A 15,156-nucleotide genomic window follows, 5' to 3' on the forward strand; every position below is an offset into this window, starting at 1 on the left:
TTCTTATACATAATTTCTGGTTGTACATTGTCCGTTGTGGTGTTGTACATTGGTTAGTTACTCTTTGTACATTGAGTACTTACAGATTGTATATTGGGATTTCTTACAGCAACAGCACCAACAACATCCTGAACAACAATAACAACCACCCAATGACCTTAAGGTGACCCCTTTCTTTTAAAACAAACTAGTTTTTATATGCACGCGATGCGTGCCAAAATACGTAGAAATTTTTTTTAGGGGACGTAGAAAATTAAATTATTTATTAATTATTTGTAATGTCTTTTTTTTAATTAATTAGGCAGTTTCTTTTTTTATTTTTTTTAACTAAAGTAAGTAATTAAAATATAGATATAATAAGGGTAAAATGGGATTTCTAATATTTTGGTGTCCTACCCCTCTTCCCATATAGAATAGAGATCTATATGTTACATATTTATCACACATATACAGTGTTCTAACAAATTTTTTTTTTATTTTTCAGTCTTGGAAATCAAACTTCATCAATCTTTGTTCCAAGTTCACAGCTAATCTCATTGAGTTGACGACCATACTAAACCAAGGCCCGCATCTCAATCTAGATCCCATGGTTAGCAGCTTTTCCCCATCCATTATTCAGGCCATTTGGACTCGGTATGAAAATGCCGCGCAACCTTCAATCCATCCTACTCCCAACCCTCTCCCTGATCAAGGCAACCCCTTAGTTCTGAGTCAAGACGCCGCATTTTTCCACTCCTCGGAGCTTTGGGAAATGGTGGACCAGGCTGTTCAATCACATCTCAAACCGCATGGAGCACCAGGTGGATTTGATGCCCCAAATTTCAGCCTGGACTTGGAGTTAAGCATGGGCAGGCCTCCACAACGACAAAATCAACCATCTTCCTCATTTTCCCCATCTCTGTCGCTGGGTGATTTTTTCAAAGATCACAAGGACCTACATATTGATAAAATCTTCCAGTCCAACAAGCCTAACATTGATCCGCCTAAGGGGTAATCCCTATGTGGACTAACTTTCATACTGACTCTTGGCTCATTGCCCCAGTATTTTCACTAATTAACTAACATGAACTAGTTACTTTTGTTCCCTGGATATTTCCTTTGTGTGAGTGTTTTCTTAGTAGACATATGCCAATGATTTTTAATATATTTATGATTGGATTTACCCCAGTTTCAACGCTGAAGTAGATGTCTTTACACAACAACCTCACATCCAATCAAATGAAAGGTATCAGTTCATTTGATGTCTTGTTTGGTATTGTACATTCTACTCCCCTGTATGATCATTGGTTTGTTGTGGTTTTTCATTCTACTCCCCTGTATGTTCATTCTACTACACTAACCTGCCTATGCTCAATTCAACTGTTCTTGTTTGATCAATGTACTCTACTTATTGTATCCTGTGTTTCTTACTAATGATCATTGTGATCAGTAACATGATCATTGTGCTTTAGCTCAAATGATGATCATCTTGTGTTGTACATTGAACACTCCATGATGTTCATTAGTTTACTTCGGTTATTGAATGTGTTAGTTACTCCCCTTTATGTTCATTGGTGTATTGTGATTGCTCAATAACGTGCAAATGATCAATGCACCTGTTCTTACTTGATCAATGTACCCTAATTATTGTTCATTGTGTTGGTTTCTGATGATCATTGTGATCTATTATCTTGTCCAGCTAATCTAATGCTAATTTAGTGTTGTACATTCTACTCCCCTGTATGTTCATTGGTTTATTGTGGTTGTTCATTTTACTCCCCTGAATGTTCATTCTACTCCACTAACCTCCCTATGCTCAATGCAACTGTTCTTCTTTGATCACTGTACTCTTATTATTGTACACTGTGTTGCTTTCTAATGATCATTGTGATCAGTTATATGTAACCATCTTAGTTAGCTCATATGATTGCTTAATAGGGTGCACATGATCAAGGATCACATAGTGTTGTACATTGGGCTTCCATTTATGTTCATTGCCTTATTAAGGTTGATCATTGTACAATGCTTAATGTTTTAATATGGGTTCTTTTGTTCATTGCTAATTTTAAAACCCATAGTGTTATGTATGGTGATCCAATGTAAATGGAGGATTATACAGCTGGCTCGCTTCTGAGTAGTTCAATGAGGTATGCATTTATTATTATTTTTCCTTGCCAAATCAGAAGTTTTTCCTTGCCACATCCTAACTTGTACTACGTCTGTTTCCTTTGGAAAAGATGATGAATCAGGGTCAGAAGATCATTCCCCCTACCCCGGTAACTCATCTTCCTCTTTATCTACTGTGCAGTACCTAATAACTTCCAAGTTTACATTTTACTGTTTAAAAATGCTTAATCTAGAAATGAAGAATTGTCGATCGGAATTACTACAAGCATGCCACGCCGCACAATCATCAAACCCGCAATTTTTTGACCTCCATATTTGGTCAAGTACTCCCACCTAATAGCAGATAAAAGACGAAAGCGGCAAATAGACAACACCTACTTGGCAGACTTGCTTTTGATGCTGGAGATAATGAGTAAGTTATAAGCTACTTGCCCTAATTTGCCTCTACATGAATGTACATTAACAAATATATTCATGTACTTTGTGTTTAAAACTACTTGCACTACTTTCTCTCTACATTAATGTACATTAACAAATATACTCATGTACTTTGTGTTTTGCCTTTGCTGCACATTAGCTAATATAATCCTACTATATAACTAATCCTTGCAAGTGTGAACCACTACTATTCAAATTGGTATTATTTACTTGTACATTAATTATTGATTACCTCTTACTCAACCTCAGGGACTTGCTCTACGATGATGGTAACACATTCCTTAACAGATCCCACTTCCTTTCTTTGGGGGATGACGTGGAAATTTGGAACGACTTCCTTGATGCATGGGCACGTATCCTGAACCAACGTAATTCGGATCGAATGGCTGGCTCAACTCAACGACTTTTCTTTTCAACTATAGCACATGTACATCTCTTTCATTTAGTTCTTCTATTTCTTTTAATTTACTTTTTTTATGTATTCTGACCCGATTTTATTGTAAACACTTATTGTTCCCCAATGCTTCAAATCCTCCCCCGAGCACCCCTAGCAAGCGGAGGAAGATAGGAAGACTGCAAGACTCACTGAGAATACAAGAATGGAACAATTTGTGGAAAGGCTCACCTATGAGTGCAGAGAACAGGGCATTACACATGTAGACCAGTTTAAGTTGGTAAGCTCTATCAATACTGTCATGCATGTTTTAATGCTTTAATTGTTCACTGTATTGCCAATTATTTTAATGTATATTGTCACTTACGTGATTGTTCAATGATATTGTCTATATGTACATTGCTTTGACACTTCTCTGACCCTATCATCTCAACTACTTATTGTACATTGTCATTCACTTCATTGTCCACTTGTACATTACTTTGTCCAGTAACCTCTATTCCCATATTGTTATGTATGTTTTAATGCTTTAATTGTTCACTATATTGCCACTTATTATAATTTACATTGTTATTTAAGTGATTGTTCACTGCTATTGTCTATATGTACATTGCTTTGCCACTTCTCTGACCCTATCATCTCAACTACTTATTGTACATTATCATTCACTTCATTGTCCATTGGTACATTACTTTGTCCAGTATCCTCTATTCCCATATTGTTATTTATTTAATGTACGCTGTCTTCATATTGATTGTTCTCTGAATGATATTGATTGTACTTTGTCCAGTATCCTCTATACCCATCATGTTATTCATTTAATGTACACTGACGTTATATTGATTGTTCTCTGAATGATATTGATTGTACATCCTAATGTCGCAGGTTTTCTTCCCTGTGTGCGCATCAGACCACTTCTATGTCTTTTGCTTAAACTTCACCAAGATGACTTTGGATATACTTGACAACAAAATATTGCCAGAAAATGTCTCCATTCACGACAAATATAAATACTATCCAGCTAAAATTGTAAGTTCCAACCAATTTCATCAAGCGCTACCCCATCTTTTTACAATCTTCTCACCTATTGCTTGTGTCCAGGCAATTGCTTATGGTAGGTTTCTGATATCCCTTGGCTTCAACATGATAAGTACACCTCTAAGGCCTCGCATAGTGGAAATGCCCTGGAGAACTAACAGCAACACCTATGATTGTGGGATTTTCGCGATGCGGCACATGGAAAAATATAACGGTGAATGGGAAGCCAACTTTGAAACTGGCCTCGTAGCTGATAATGTAAGCAACTCTTCAAACAAAAATATACTTCTTTATATGATCATATTCACTGCATGTTTTTTACATGTACAATACTTAGATTACCATTGCATCTCTTTTACATGTACATTAAGGACAATATGATGTTCACTGCATGTTTTTATCAAGCACATAATCTTGCTCCATTGTTCAGTCAAAATATACTTCTTGATATGTTCATGTACATTGTATTTTATGTTAATGTTCGGTTTATCCCTTTCACATGTACATTTGACTTAAATCTTCATTTCATGTCTTTTATATGTACATTGTATTTACTTAGATGTTCATTGTATGTCCCTTACATGTACATTGATTTTATTATGATAATCACTGCATGTCTTTTACATGTACATTACTTAGATTATCATTGCATCTCTTAAACATGTACATTAAAGCCAATATGATATTCATTGCATGTTTTTTATCAAGCACATTATCTTGCTCCATTGTTCACTCAAAATATACATCTTCATATGTTCATGTACATTGTATTTTATGTTAATGTTCGGTTTATCTCTTTCACATGTACACAGTACATTTTACTTAAATCTTTATTTCATGTCTTTTACATGTACAATGTATTTACTTAGATGTTCATTGTATGTCTTTTACATGTACATTTATTTTAGGATGATAGTCACCCCATGTCTTACTCATATTCCTAAACCTCACACAATTCATTTGTTCTCAGTTTGACAAGATAAAGCAACTGAGAATCCAGTACTGCATTGACATTCTTATGAGCAAAGTCAACAACCGTGCTGCCTGGGTTGCTGATTCTGCCAAGGCGCAAGCTAAAGGGAAGTCCAAACACACATAGATTCAACTCCTTTCTCTTCCAGCAATTTGTAATAGTCGCTTTTTGTTGTACTAAACCAAACATCTGATCCCCCCGCACCCCAACCATTTCTAGAATTACTTTTGTGTTAACAAAACAATACAATTGCTTGATACTTCTTTTCTAGAATACTTTTGTATAGCAACAACTACTAACTTTTGAGCTGCTAACTTCAAAATATTTGACATATATTCTATCCCATGTGTGATTTGAACAAATTTGCTCTTTACTCCTTTTTATAGGTTGTACATTATCATTCCTTTTATGTTCACATCAATTTTCTCCATAGTTCAAACATTCAAATAATTATACACATTTTCTAACATTTTTTCAAATAATAACCTCGTGTTTTCAAGTGATTCCAACATTCAAAAGTGTGACTTCACCATTTTTACATCACATTAGGTGCCAAAATACAAATTTCTTTACCCATATCTTTAGCATGTACATCATCAATACTTTCATGTTCACTAACTAAAGTTAACATATACACCAATTATAAACATTGTATAAGTTAACACGACCTCCAATTCATAATAAGGAGTTTTTTGGGTGTTTTGGACCAAGTACAACGTGAATGAGCTGCATGAATTACAAAAAATAAATAGTGTATCAACAACTCATTCATGGTGGCCTGGACTACGTTTCATTTCCCAAAAAGCTCTTCAAAATATTCATGTTAGGTGACCAAAATATCGCTTCTCAATTATCGAACAGCTTCTCAGAATATTCGTGGTAGACTTCCAAAGCGGCTTTGTGATGCGGCTGCTCAACTTTACTACCTTCCCCAGGGATGTGGTTAATAGGGAAATAATCATTAGGGCCATACACATCAAGAAGAGACTTGTTCTGTGTTGAGTGAGCTACAGTGCTTTCTTCAGGGATATCAATGTATTCCTGTAATAGTCAAAGTTAGCTGGCTAAACTAATTAAAAAAAATTATCTTCTAATTACATTGACCATTCACCATGTTGAAAATGTACAAGATTACAAGACACAAAGAACATTCCCATATATACAATGTACATCTTTCGCATATCCACACAAATATGCCATCATGGTATCCTACTACCACATAATCATACAATGAACATGTAACAATAATAGTTGAACACATATAATACCAATGTACATCAATACACAAACAATGCCATCATGATATCCTACTATCCAAATTACCCAATAATGAACATATCACAATAACAGATGAACATTTGGGGAATAACATTGTACAATGATTACCTGGACAGATTTTTGCGCTTTTGCCTTGTTCCTCAATGCAGCTTTCTCAGCAGTTTTCTTCCACCCTCTTAACATGTTCACCTGCTTCTCCACAGTACTTTTCAACCTTACATTTCTAGTTCCTTTCTTCCTCTTTTTAGGTGGATCTTTCACAACAGGATATAACAAATTTTGCACATCATCAATTGTGATTGATTCATCAACCTTCCCAATAAGCAACCCAACCTTTGACTTCAAATCACTTAAAGCATTCTCCACAACCTTCCTAGCAGCTTGAGTTGAATTGATTATGGATAAAGCATCCCTTGTAGTTTGAACACGCCACACCGACGCTTGAAGAATGTTTACATCCTTCCCAACGTCATCGTCAACTCTTGTACACATAGCATGTTTTGCCCATCTACCCAAAATGTATCTTTGGGGAATTTTTTCAACATTATGTATGTGAAAAATCCTCAATGAATGGGAACATAATAAACCCATCTTAGTGAAATACTTGCATGTGCAATCAATTGTCATATTTGTTGGTCAAATCTAACAAGATGCATTAGATATTCTTTCTAGTGGGCCCACATGGTATTCAAAGAAAGGGGGATCATACTTGACTAGTTTCTGACAAAATGACGCACCTCTTATGAAATTTTCCTCGAATGTCAAATACACAGCCACAATGTATATCTTCTTCGCCTCATTTAGTAACTTAACATCTACAAATGCTAGATGTTTGTTGCCATTAAGTGCATTGTAATCTTCACCATTCTCCTATCCCTCCATTCCTCAACAACATCTATGAAAACCTTGTAGAAATCGCAAAGGCCTTGCATGCTATGAAGCCTTTGATTCAAGGAATGGTTTGTAGTCTCACTTCTTTGAGAAGAAAACACCCCCCCCTGAGAAGTAATCCTTGGAGTAAACTGGACACCACATCTTCCTTAACTTGTACAACCTAATCAACCAAGGACATTAATACCCTTTGACAATTTACATTCCCTTTCTCAACACTCATTTAATAATGTACATTAAATCATCACAATTATTGAGATCGGAATAACATACTAATGTTGTAAATTTAATCACCAAACCTTACATTCAACAAAATATTCATTATGCATTGAACATTGAGATGAAACAATGAACAATAAAACAACAATTGAACATATGTTCGTTTAGCATTGAACATTGAGCTGAAAACAATGAACAATTTTTCCAGTAGTGCTTGAACTCACTCTTGGTCTCACAATGTTTTAGAACATAATTGAATAGATCCACAAATCCAGCCTTTCCCCTCAATGCTTTTATATTGTTGATGGAATTTTTCCCTATGTGCCATATACACAGACGATGTATAACATTGGGAAAAACAATGCTTATAGCCTTGGCCATCGCGGCATCTTGGTCAGTCATAATGGTAATCGGCGACCTACCTCCCATACTCTTCAAAAACGAGTCAAACAACCACACAAAAGAATCGGTGTCTTCGTTTAATAGGAAACCAACTCCAAACATCACATTCCTTTAGTGATGGTTCATCCCAACAAACGGACCGCAAATCATCCCATACTTATTCGTGCGGTACGTCGTATCATGAACAACTAAATCTCCAAACACTTCATAATCCTTTCTCATTCTTCCATCTCTCCAAAAAAAACTTATTAAGTGCCCTATAGCATCTAGTCGAACGTCATAATAAAAATCATATTCCGCTGCTTGTCTTTGCGTAAAATTCTTAATCAGTTGGTTACTATCAAAACCATCAAGTTCTTTCTTTCTTTGAGTAGCAACTACATCATAAGCATCTCTGTCGCAAAACCAAGATTTGCAGATCCCCGGCTTCCTTCCTCAATACACGCACAGCTTCAGCAACCCCAACTCCACAACTTCTCAAATTATTAATCATGTGCAATTGTTCAACTGTCACTTTCCTATGAGATCTTATTAAATGTCTTTGTTTCAATGGCACCATGGGGTGATTGTGAATCATATGGTGCTTAGTAACAATAAAAAGTCCAGACTCTTTGGAAACATCAAATTGAATAAACGCTTTACATCCACAATGTTGATCAAGCTTAGTATATGCCTGTGCCAAAAAGAACATCATGTATACTATAGTGAACATTGGCTTTGCAGTAATGATCATCCACAACATTTTTTAAAACAGTATGATTTGAAACAAATCAAATAACTACCTCATGTATACTAATTTATACCACTATATATAATAACATATGATATACTAATGTACATATTATCATGACCACACACAACATACCAAATACCTCAAGTATACTCTAGTGAACATTAGCTTTCAGTTAATGATCATCACCATCCCATAACACTATTATATAAATTTAATGTACATATTATCATGACCTAAATTAAACCACACACAACATAACACATACCTTAGGCACACCACCTTTTGTGTCTTTCAATCCTTCACGACTACAAACCAAAAAATGTTGTCTGATGGTCTTTGTATCATATCTCCAACAAACTTTACCCTTCCGGATACCAAATCCGCATTTAAATGCATACTCATTGTATAATTTGTAAGCTTCTTCATCATTAGCAACTTCTTTGTGTATCAATTCAGATGTCTCACACTCAACGTATTCTACAGACACAAAAAAATAAAATATTAACACATAACAAATATTAACCCTCATATAGAATAATGTACATTGGATGTCACTAAATTGATCACTAAAATACCCTAACTGTACTATTGTTCTTATTGCACGTAAATTACATCATTTTCCACTTTTTCCCTCCATTTGGCAAATTGAGTATCATGAAACACATAAAGGTTTACACATGCAAAACAGGAAAACATCCATACTTTCAACTTTTAGGAATTTATAATAGACATACATGAATATAAGGTACATTCCAATGAAGAACACAATAAATGAAAAATAAATGAGACAAGGCATTAAATTGCTTCTTGCATAATAAATCAGAGACATACAAAGTGAATGATTGACTTATGTAACTACCAAAGTTAAAATTGACTGCGCATATTGACGCTTCATGGGATAATATTAAACATATCTGACGTACGTAACCAAAGTACAAAATGCCACTGTACATTAATAGTCAACACATTGAACAGTGTTAATTCCCAAATGTACATTACTATATTCTTGCACATCAACCAACATGCATTTGTACATTAAAAAAGAGCTACGTAGCTAAATACCATTCTTCTTCTCTAATTCATCTTCTTCTCTTTCTCCTTCATTCCCTAAATCTTCCATTGCATTATCAAGAACAACATTATCAACATAATTTTCACTTATATTTTCCATTTTTCCAACTTTTGTACCATGAAACTTGCAAAGATTTACAAAATGCAAAACCGAAAATCCTCCAAAGTAAACTTTGCCAAATTATAATATAAAATTATGAAACTCAGAAAGAAATCAATGAAGAAGAAAAAGAAAAGAGAGAGACTTTACATGCTTCTTCTAAAATTAATGAGAGAGAAATAAAGTGAATGATTGATTGATGTAAGTTACAAAGTACAACATGACATTGCATGAGATAACCGAAGGTGGCCCACTTAAAAAATGGCGCCAAAACTCAGCCAAAATTTGCCCCCCCCCCCCTAAAATACAAGAAACGATGCCGTTTTGCACGAGGTGTAGGTTGCTCATCATACACCTCGGTGCAGGATCTAAATTGCGGTTTTAGTTTGGCTAAGTTTTGTTTATATGAAGTTATAATTTATGACTCATTACTTATAGGTTTAAATGATTTAGTTACTAAACTTCCTTATATTCCTAAATTTGAATGTCCATGACATAATATTGATATTAATATATGTTCCAAATGGGTTTAATAAAATCCCAAATAGAATTTGGATTATCAATTTAGTAAATATTTAGAATGTAATAGAACTTATGTTATCAAGCTTCAAAAATATATAAGTTACGTTATAACATGTTTAATATACCTTCCTAATCTAATTTAAAAGTTATACCACTTTATAATCTTAGTAACTAGCCCATTTGACTAAGTATAATGGTTGATTCTAAGCTAATCATATGACTAAATGATGGACCACACCTTGTTTAATGCCGACGAATTTTCGACAAATAAGTATATAAAGGAGTCTATAAACTATTATATTAAAATATCAAGTATATAAACAATTCGCTACGTAAACGCTAAATGAGTCAGACTATATAGCTTATATAAATAATTTTGTAAACTAAAAATCGTACTTAAAGAGCACTAGTACTAATATACTCTCCATTGAGTTACTAACTTATTAAATGGTCATTTTAAAACCTAAAAAGAACTCGTTACTCGGAGCTCAGTACGGACGATCTCAAAAGCATAAGATGGAGATTATTGTACTGCAATCAAGGTAACAACTACTGCTGGTACCCGCAATTCCTTTGAAATGCGTTTTTATAATATGCTATTGAGATGATGATTTATGAACATGTGTGTTTTGAGTTGTGGGAATATTATTACATGATTTGATTACGTATCCTGAGATTTATATAATTCTAAAAGACTAAAAGATACTGAGTTACAGAGGTATACTGATCAATGAAAATGATATTGTTTATGAAATATTAATGGAAGTTAATGAGTTACTGAAATACACTGATCATTGTTAAAATAAAAGAAACATAACATGATAAAGAAAAGTGAAAGAACTGGTTGATTGTACCTACTGACTGACTGAAGGTCGTGCACGTACCGTACTATTTACTGGGACACTGGCCCGCTACTATTTACTAGGGCACTGGCCCACTACTGTTTACTGGTGTAGGGTAAAGCCCGGGGCCAAGGCCCTTGCACAGTGGTGCATACACATACTGGGAGACGTCCCAGCACTGACTGATGTACACCAACCAGAGTAAAAACTGATGAATTGGAATCATGGAATATTAAAGAGAAATGGAATGAATATTGTTTTCATAAATGTTTGAATTATTCTTTCCTCCTGTTTCGCAAATAAAATGATTGAAATGATTTTAAGTTACTGGAGTACGTAGCTTGTTACTGGGCCTCGGCTCATAACATTTTGCTTTTCTATTTTAGGTATTGGCATGTCTGGTTCCAAGAATTGATCTTAACGAGAGTGTTAAGAAATTAGTTGATGAGTCACTATTACTTAAGGGTTGTAAGCTCAAGTTCGAATTATAGCAGGAGATGATGCACATGATGTATCTCGTGTATTGTTGTCGTTGTTTGGAGACTAGGAAGATTATTATATTATTATGACTGTTATCAACTTAAGGACTCTTTGAAGTCATTATTGTACTAGTGGGCTATAACCCACGCATTTAAGTATAGATTCTGCTAGCAATTAAGAGGAATTAAGGTTATGAATTTTTGGGGCGTTACACAATATGTATTTCCAAGGATCCACTACACCATTCTAGGGTCAAGCATATTCATATTAGACATCATTTCTTAAAGGACTATGTTGAAAAAGGCTTAGTTAAAGTAGAGTTTTGTCCTATTGAAAATCAAATTGCAGATATCTTGACCAAGCCTCATTCTAGAGAAAGATCCGAAAAGATTCGCTTGAAACTAGGGATGATCAGAATAATATGATAATGCCTTTATAATCATCTCCCTAAATAATATTCTTCACTAAGTATGTCCTACAACTTTCATAAATTTTATTCATACACCTTAGTCAAGGTTAAGGACTCGCATTAGTCTTATAATATTCCCCTTAATGTCCTCACTAGTACTTTGAGTAAATAGAAATAGTACTTGTACAGCTTAACTAGAAGTTATCATACGCATGAGTTTAAATATTCTTCATTTTCCGTTTATCTTCTTTCATAATTTTTATTTTCTCTTTCTTTATTTTTCCGAATTTCTATTTTTTCATTCACATTTCATTCGTTGCATTAGTTCAAAATATTTAAATGCATGCCCATTGTATTTGAAAAATTAAATGTCTAAGAAAAAGGGAAAGCACCACATTAAATTAACCCCTCTTACACACGCATAAAGCCTCCCTCTTAAACACCTCCTACCATCACATCATTACCCGCGCCTATTATTCACTCTAAACCATCAAATCTCCCAAAACTTCTCATATTCCCTCTCTTCACAAAAAACCCTAATTTCAATGGCACCCAAACGCTTATGTACCGAAAGCTTCAATATTCCACACGAGAAACCATCTCCTCTTGTGGAATATGACGAAAGTGACAACGAAACAGAGCACTCTAGCCAAGAATCATCTACATGCAAAGAAAAAACTCCGGAAATAGAGCATTTTCCAAGAAAATGGAAGAAGAAAATGAGGAAGAGGAAGAAGTCGAAAGGGAACTTAAAATTCCCACAAAGAGAGGCAAGAAATCAAAATCATCTAAGTTTTTTATTGGGTTTTGTGTTGATTTGGGGTGGTGCAAGAAAGTAAAATGGGCTGAATTTCTTGAGATTGTCAAATTTTAAAAGTGGTCAACTATTTTGTGCATAGATGAGGGTCTGTATGAGGACGAAATGACTGAATTTTGTTTAAATTTTGAAAATTCAAATGGATTATGAATAAGTGTTGTCGGGGGAAACTTGGTAAAGTTTGATGAACATAAATTGAGTGATTGATTCAGTGTACCTGCTGTTGGGTACAAGGAATACGTAAAGGGAAAAGCAAAATTAAATGTAAAAAGGCCCAAATAGGACAATTTTAAATTTTTTTTGTGGCCATCCCTCGGACCTTTCTATGGACTAAAAAGATCTCAACCCTTTTCACAATTTCCTCTTCCAATTAGTTTGGCGGTTCCTTGTTCCTCGTACCTTCAAAAGAACCCAAGCCAATCTTCTTGATCTCTCTCTCATGTATTGTCTAGCCAACAACATTCATATCAACCTCCCTGCATTAATTATAACTCACCTTACCCATTGCAATACACACAAGAACTGCATTGGTTATGGAAACCTCATTTCCATAATCTTGAAAAAATGCAAGATTAAACTCCCCTCTAAACCATCTTTTGAACTGGAACCCGAGAACTAATTAATAAAAGATACCCTTTCAAGACATAGCTTGAGAGTCCAAGGGGGTGTGCTAGGGTATGAGGTTGAGTAAGTTAAGGAGAAGGTGGAGAAGGAGGATGAACCTGCTGGTAAGAGGAAGAGAGAAGAGGAACTAGGTTCTAGGGTCAAGCAATCTGTCCGGAAGAGTTAGAGACTGGCAAAGCCCACGAGGAACCAGGTCAGCGGCATCATGATTGACCTGGATGAGGATCCCGTTCCTTAAGGAGCAGCTTCTCAAGCTGTGGATTTTCCTCTCCTGTCTACTGCTGGTCTTCATGGATTGTTGAAGGAGATTCAAGCTTGTATTACACTGTTGGGAACAAGGTGCAAGCCTTAGAGGCTCGGATTGCTCATCAGGATGTTCAACATGATTAGCTTCTTCAAGCTATTAACATGGGAGCCTCCAACATCTGCACCAAAATTGATTCTGTTGCTGCCTCCTTTCCCATTCATGAACTTCCCTGATCCCAGTCCCTTCTAATTAAGACTTTAATTTCATTTTCTTTTGGGCTTGTATAATTTTTGAATAATTGCATCTTAATTTCTTTGCTTCTTCTTCTTGTGGTATCACAAGAAATTTCTGAACAATCTATGTATCCTCTTTTATCCCATCAATCTTCTTATCTTTTGATCATTTGAACTCTATTCCTGATATACTTATGCTTTGTTATGCCTGTTCCTGCTTTTCTTACTCTTGAAATGTTTGGATGGCTAATATTATGAGATAATATCTTAGAGCTACTTGCCTTGATCTAAGATTGTTAACTCTATTAGTACCGCAGGTTCACTACATAGTTTTGATGATGACAAAAGGGGGAAGATATATTGGCATTTGAAGAAAATTTCTGAACTTTCCTTAGTCCCTGTTGCTTTTCTTGATGATCTTAGTCTCTGTCCCTAGTCACAACAATTAAGAGCAAAATAAAGTCAGTCACTCTTAGTGAGTCTTAGAGTCTTCTAAATAAATTTCAATTTCATTTGTTTTATCGTTCTTTTCTTTACATTTTGCCAATTATTTGCCATCATAAAGAAGGGGGAATATTGTTGTATTCACTGTTTTAATAATGATAATGAGTATACTTTTGAGGCTAGCATTAATAGTTTTAATTGGGATTTATTTATAGACTTAGATTATCTTTATGTTTTAATCCTTGCATATAAATTAGTTTATATTCTTTTGTTAATAATTAATTTAATTATAACTTAGGGAGAATTGGTTATGAGTTTAACCTTGTCAAGTTATTTAAATTAATTATTACATACACTTGAATATAACATGTTAATAATTTTGAACTAACCTAATTACATGGAATATTATTTTAAAGTAAGATTCCATGATATTAGATGGAATTTGGGTTTGTTATTGGTATATAGGTTGAACTGATCACTAACAAACCACGCTAGCGAGAAGGCAACAAATTACAACTGATGTTTTTAGATTCTAGGGAGATTGGGAACTGACTGGCAGTCAGCTCCTAGACTAGGAGAGGTAAATAACCACCCAAGCAAATAACCCTCAACAACTAACTTCACGCTGAACATGGAGTGATGGCTGATTGTACGTAGAGTTAGCGGGAGAAGATCATAGATAAAACGACTACATTAACAGATAGATCATGGGCCACTTCAAACATCCATGTCTATGTAGTGGAGCAAAAATAGGAGCTGCAGCAGCCCTCTATATGTAGCTCCACTAAAACCAGAATAAACGAACAACTTTCCAGATTTAGTGTCTTATTTATTAGAAAGTTTATTTCCATTTTAATACTCTTCAAAGCAATTATCCTTGTAATACTTTCGAGTG

General features: G+C 34.8%; 1 protein-coding gene across 1 annotated transcript; it reads right to left on the reverse strand.

The window, feature by feature from the left end:
• Positions 1-8,121: 8,121 nt before the first annotated feature.
• Positions 8,122-9,643, reverse strand: LOC125491960 (protein FAR1-RELATED SEQUENCE 5-like). The gene is made up of 3 exons (XM_048634041.2): positions 9,535-9,643; positions 8,738-8,949; positions 8,122-8,412 (listed from the first exon to the last, which is right to left on the reverse strand). Exons 1-3 carry the CDS (start codon positions 9,641-9,643, stop codon positions 8,122-8,124), a joined length of 612 nt encoding a protein of 203 aa, XP_048489998.2.
• Between the last annotated feature and the right edge of the window lie 5,513 nt (positions 9,644-15,156).

Source organism: Beta vulgaris, chromosome 7 (genome assembly GCF_026745355.1).
Source record: "Beta vulgaris subsp. vulgaris cultivar EL10 chromosome 7, EL10.2, whole genome shotgun sequence".
Taxonomy (NCBI): domain Eukaryota; kingdom Viridiplantae; phylum Streptophyta; class Magnoliopsida; order Caryophyllales; family Amaranthaceae; genus Beta; species Beta vulgaris.

Bases quoted from the DNA above. Each gene is read 5' to 3' on its own strand.
- LOC125491960 (XM_048634041.2), bottom strand. From the start codon at position 9,643: ATGGAAAATATAAGTGAAAATTATGTTGATAATGTTGTTCTTGATAAT. The intron at 8,950-9,534 runs GTATTTAGCTAC...TTGTGTCTGTAG, and splicing joins TGAATTAGAGAAGAAGAATG to AATACGTTGAGTGTGAGACA. The intron at 8,413-8,737 runs GTATGTGTTATG...TTTTTGGCACAG, and splicing joins CAAAAGGTGGTGTGCCTAAG to GCATATACTAAGCTTGATCA.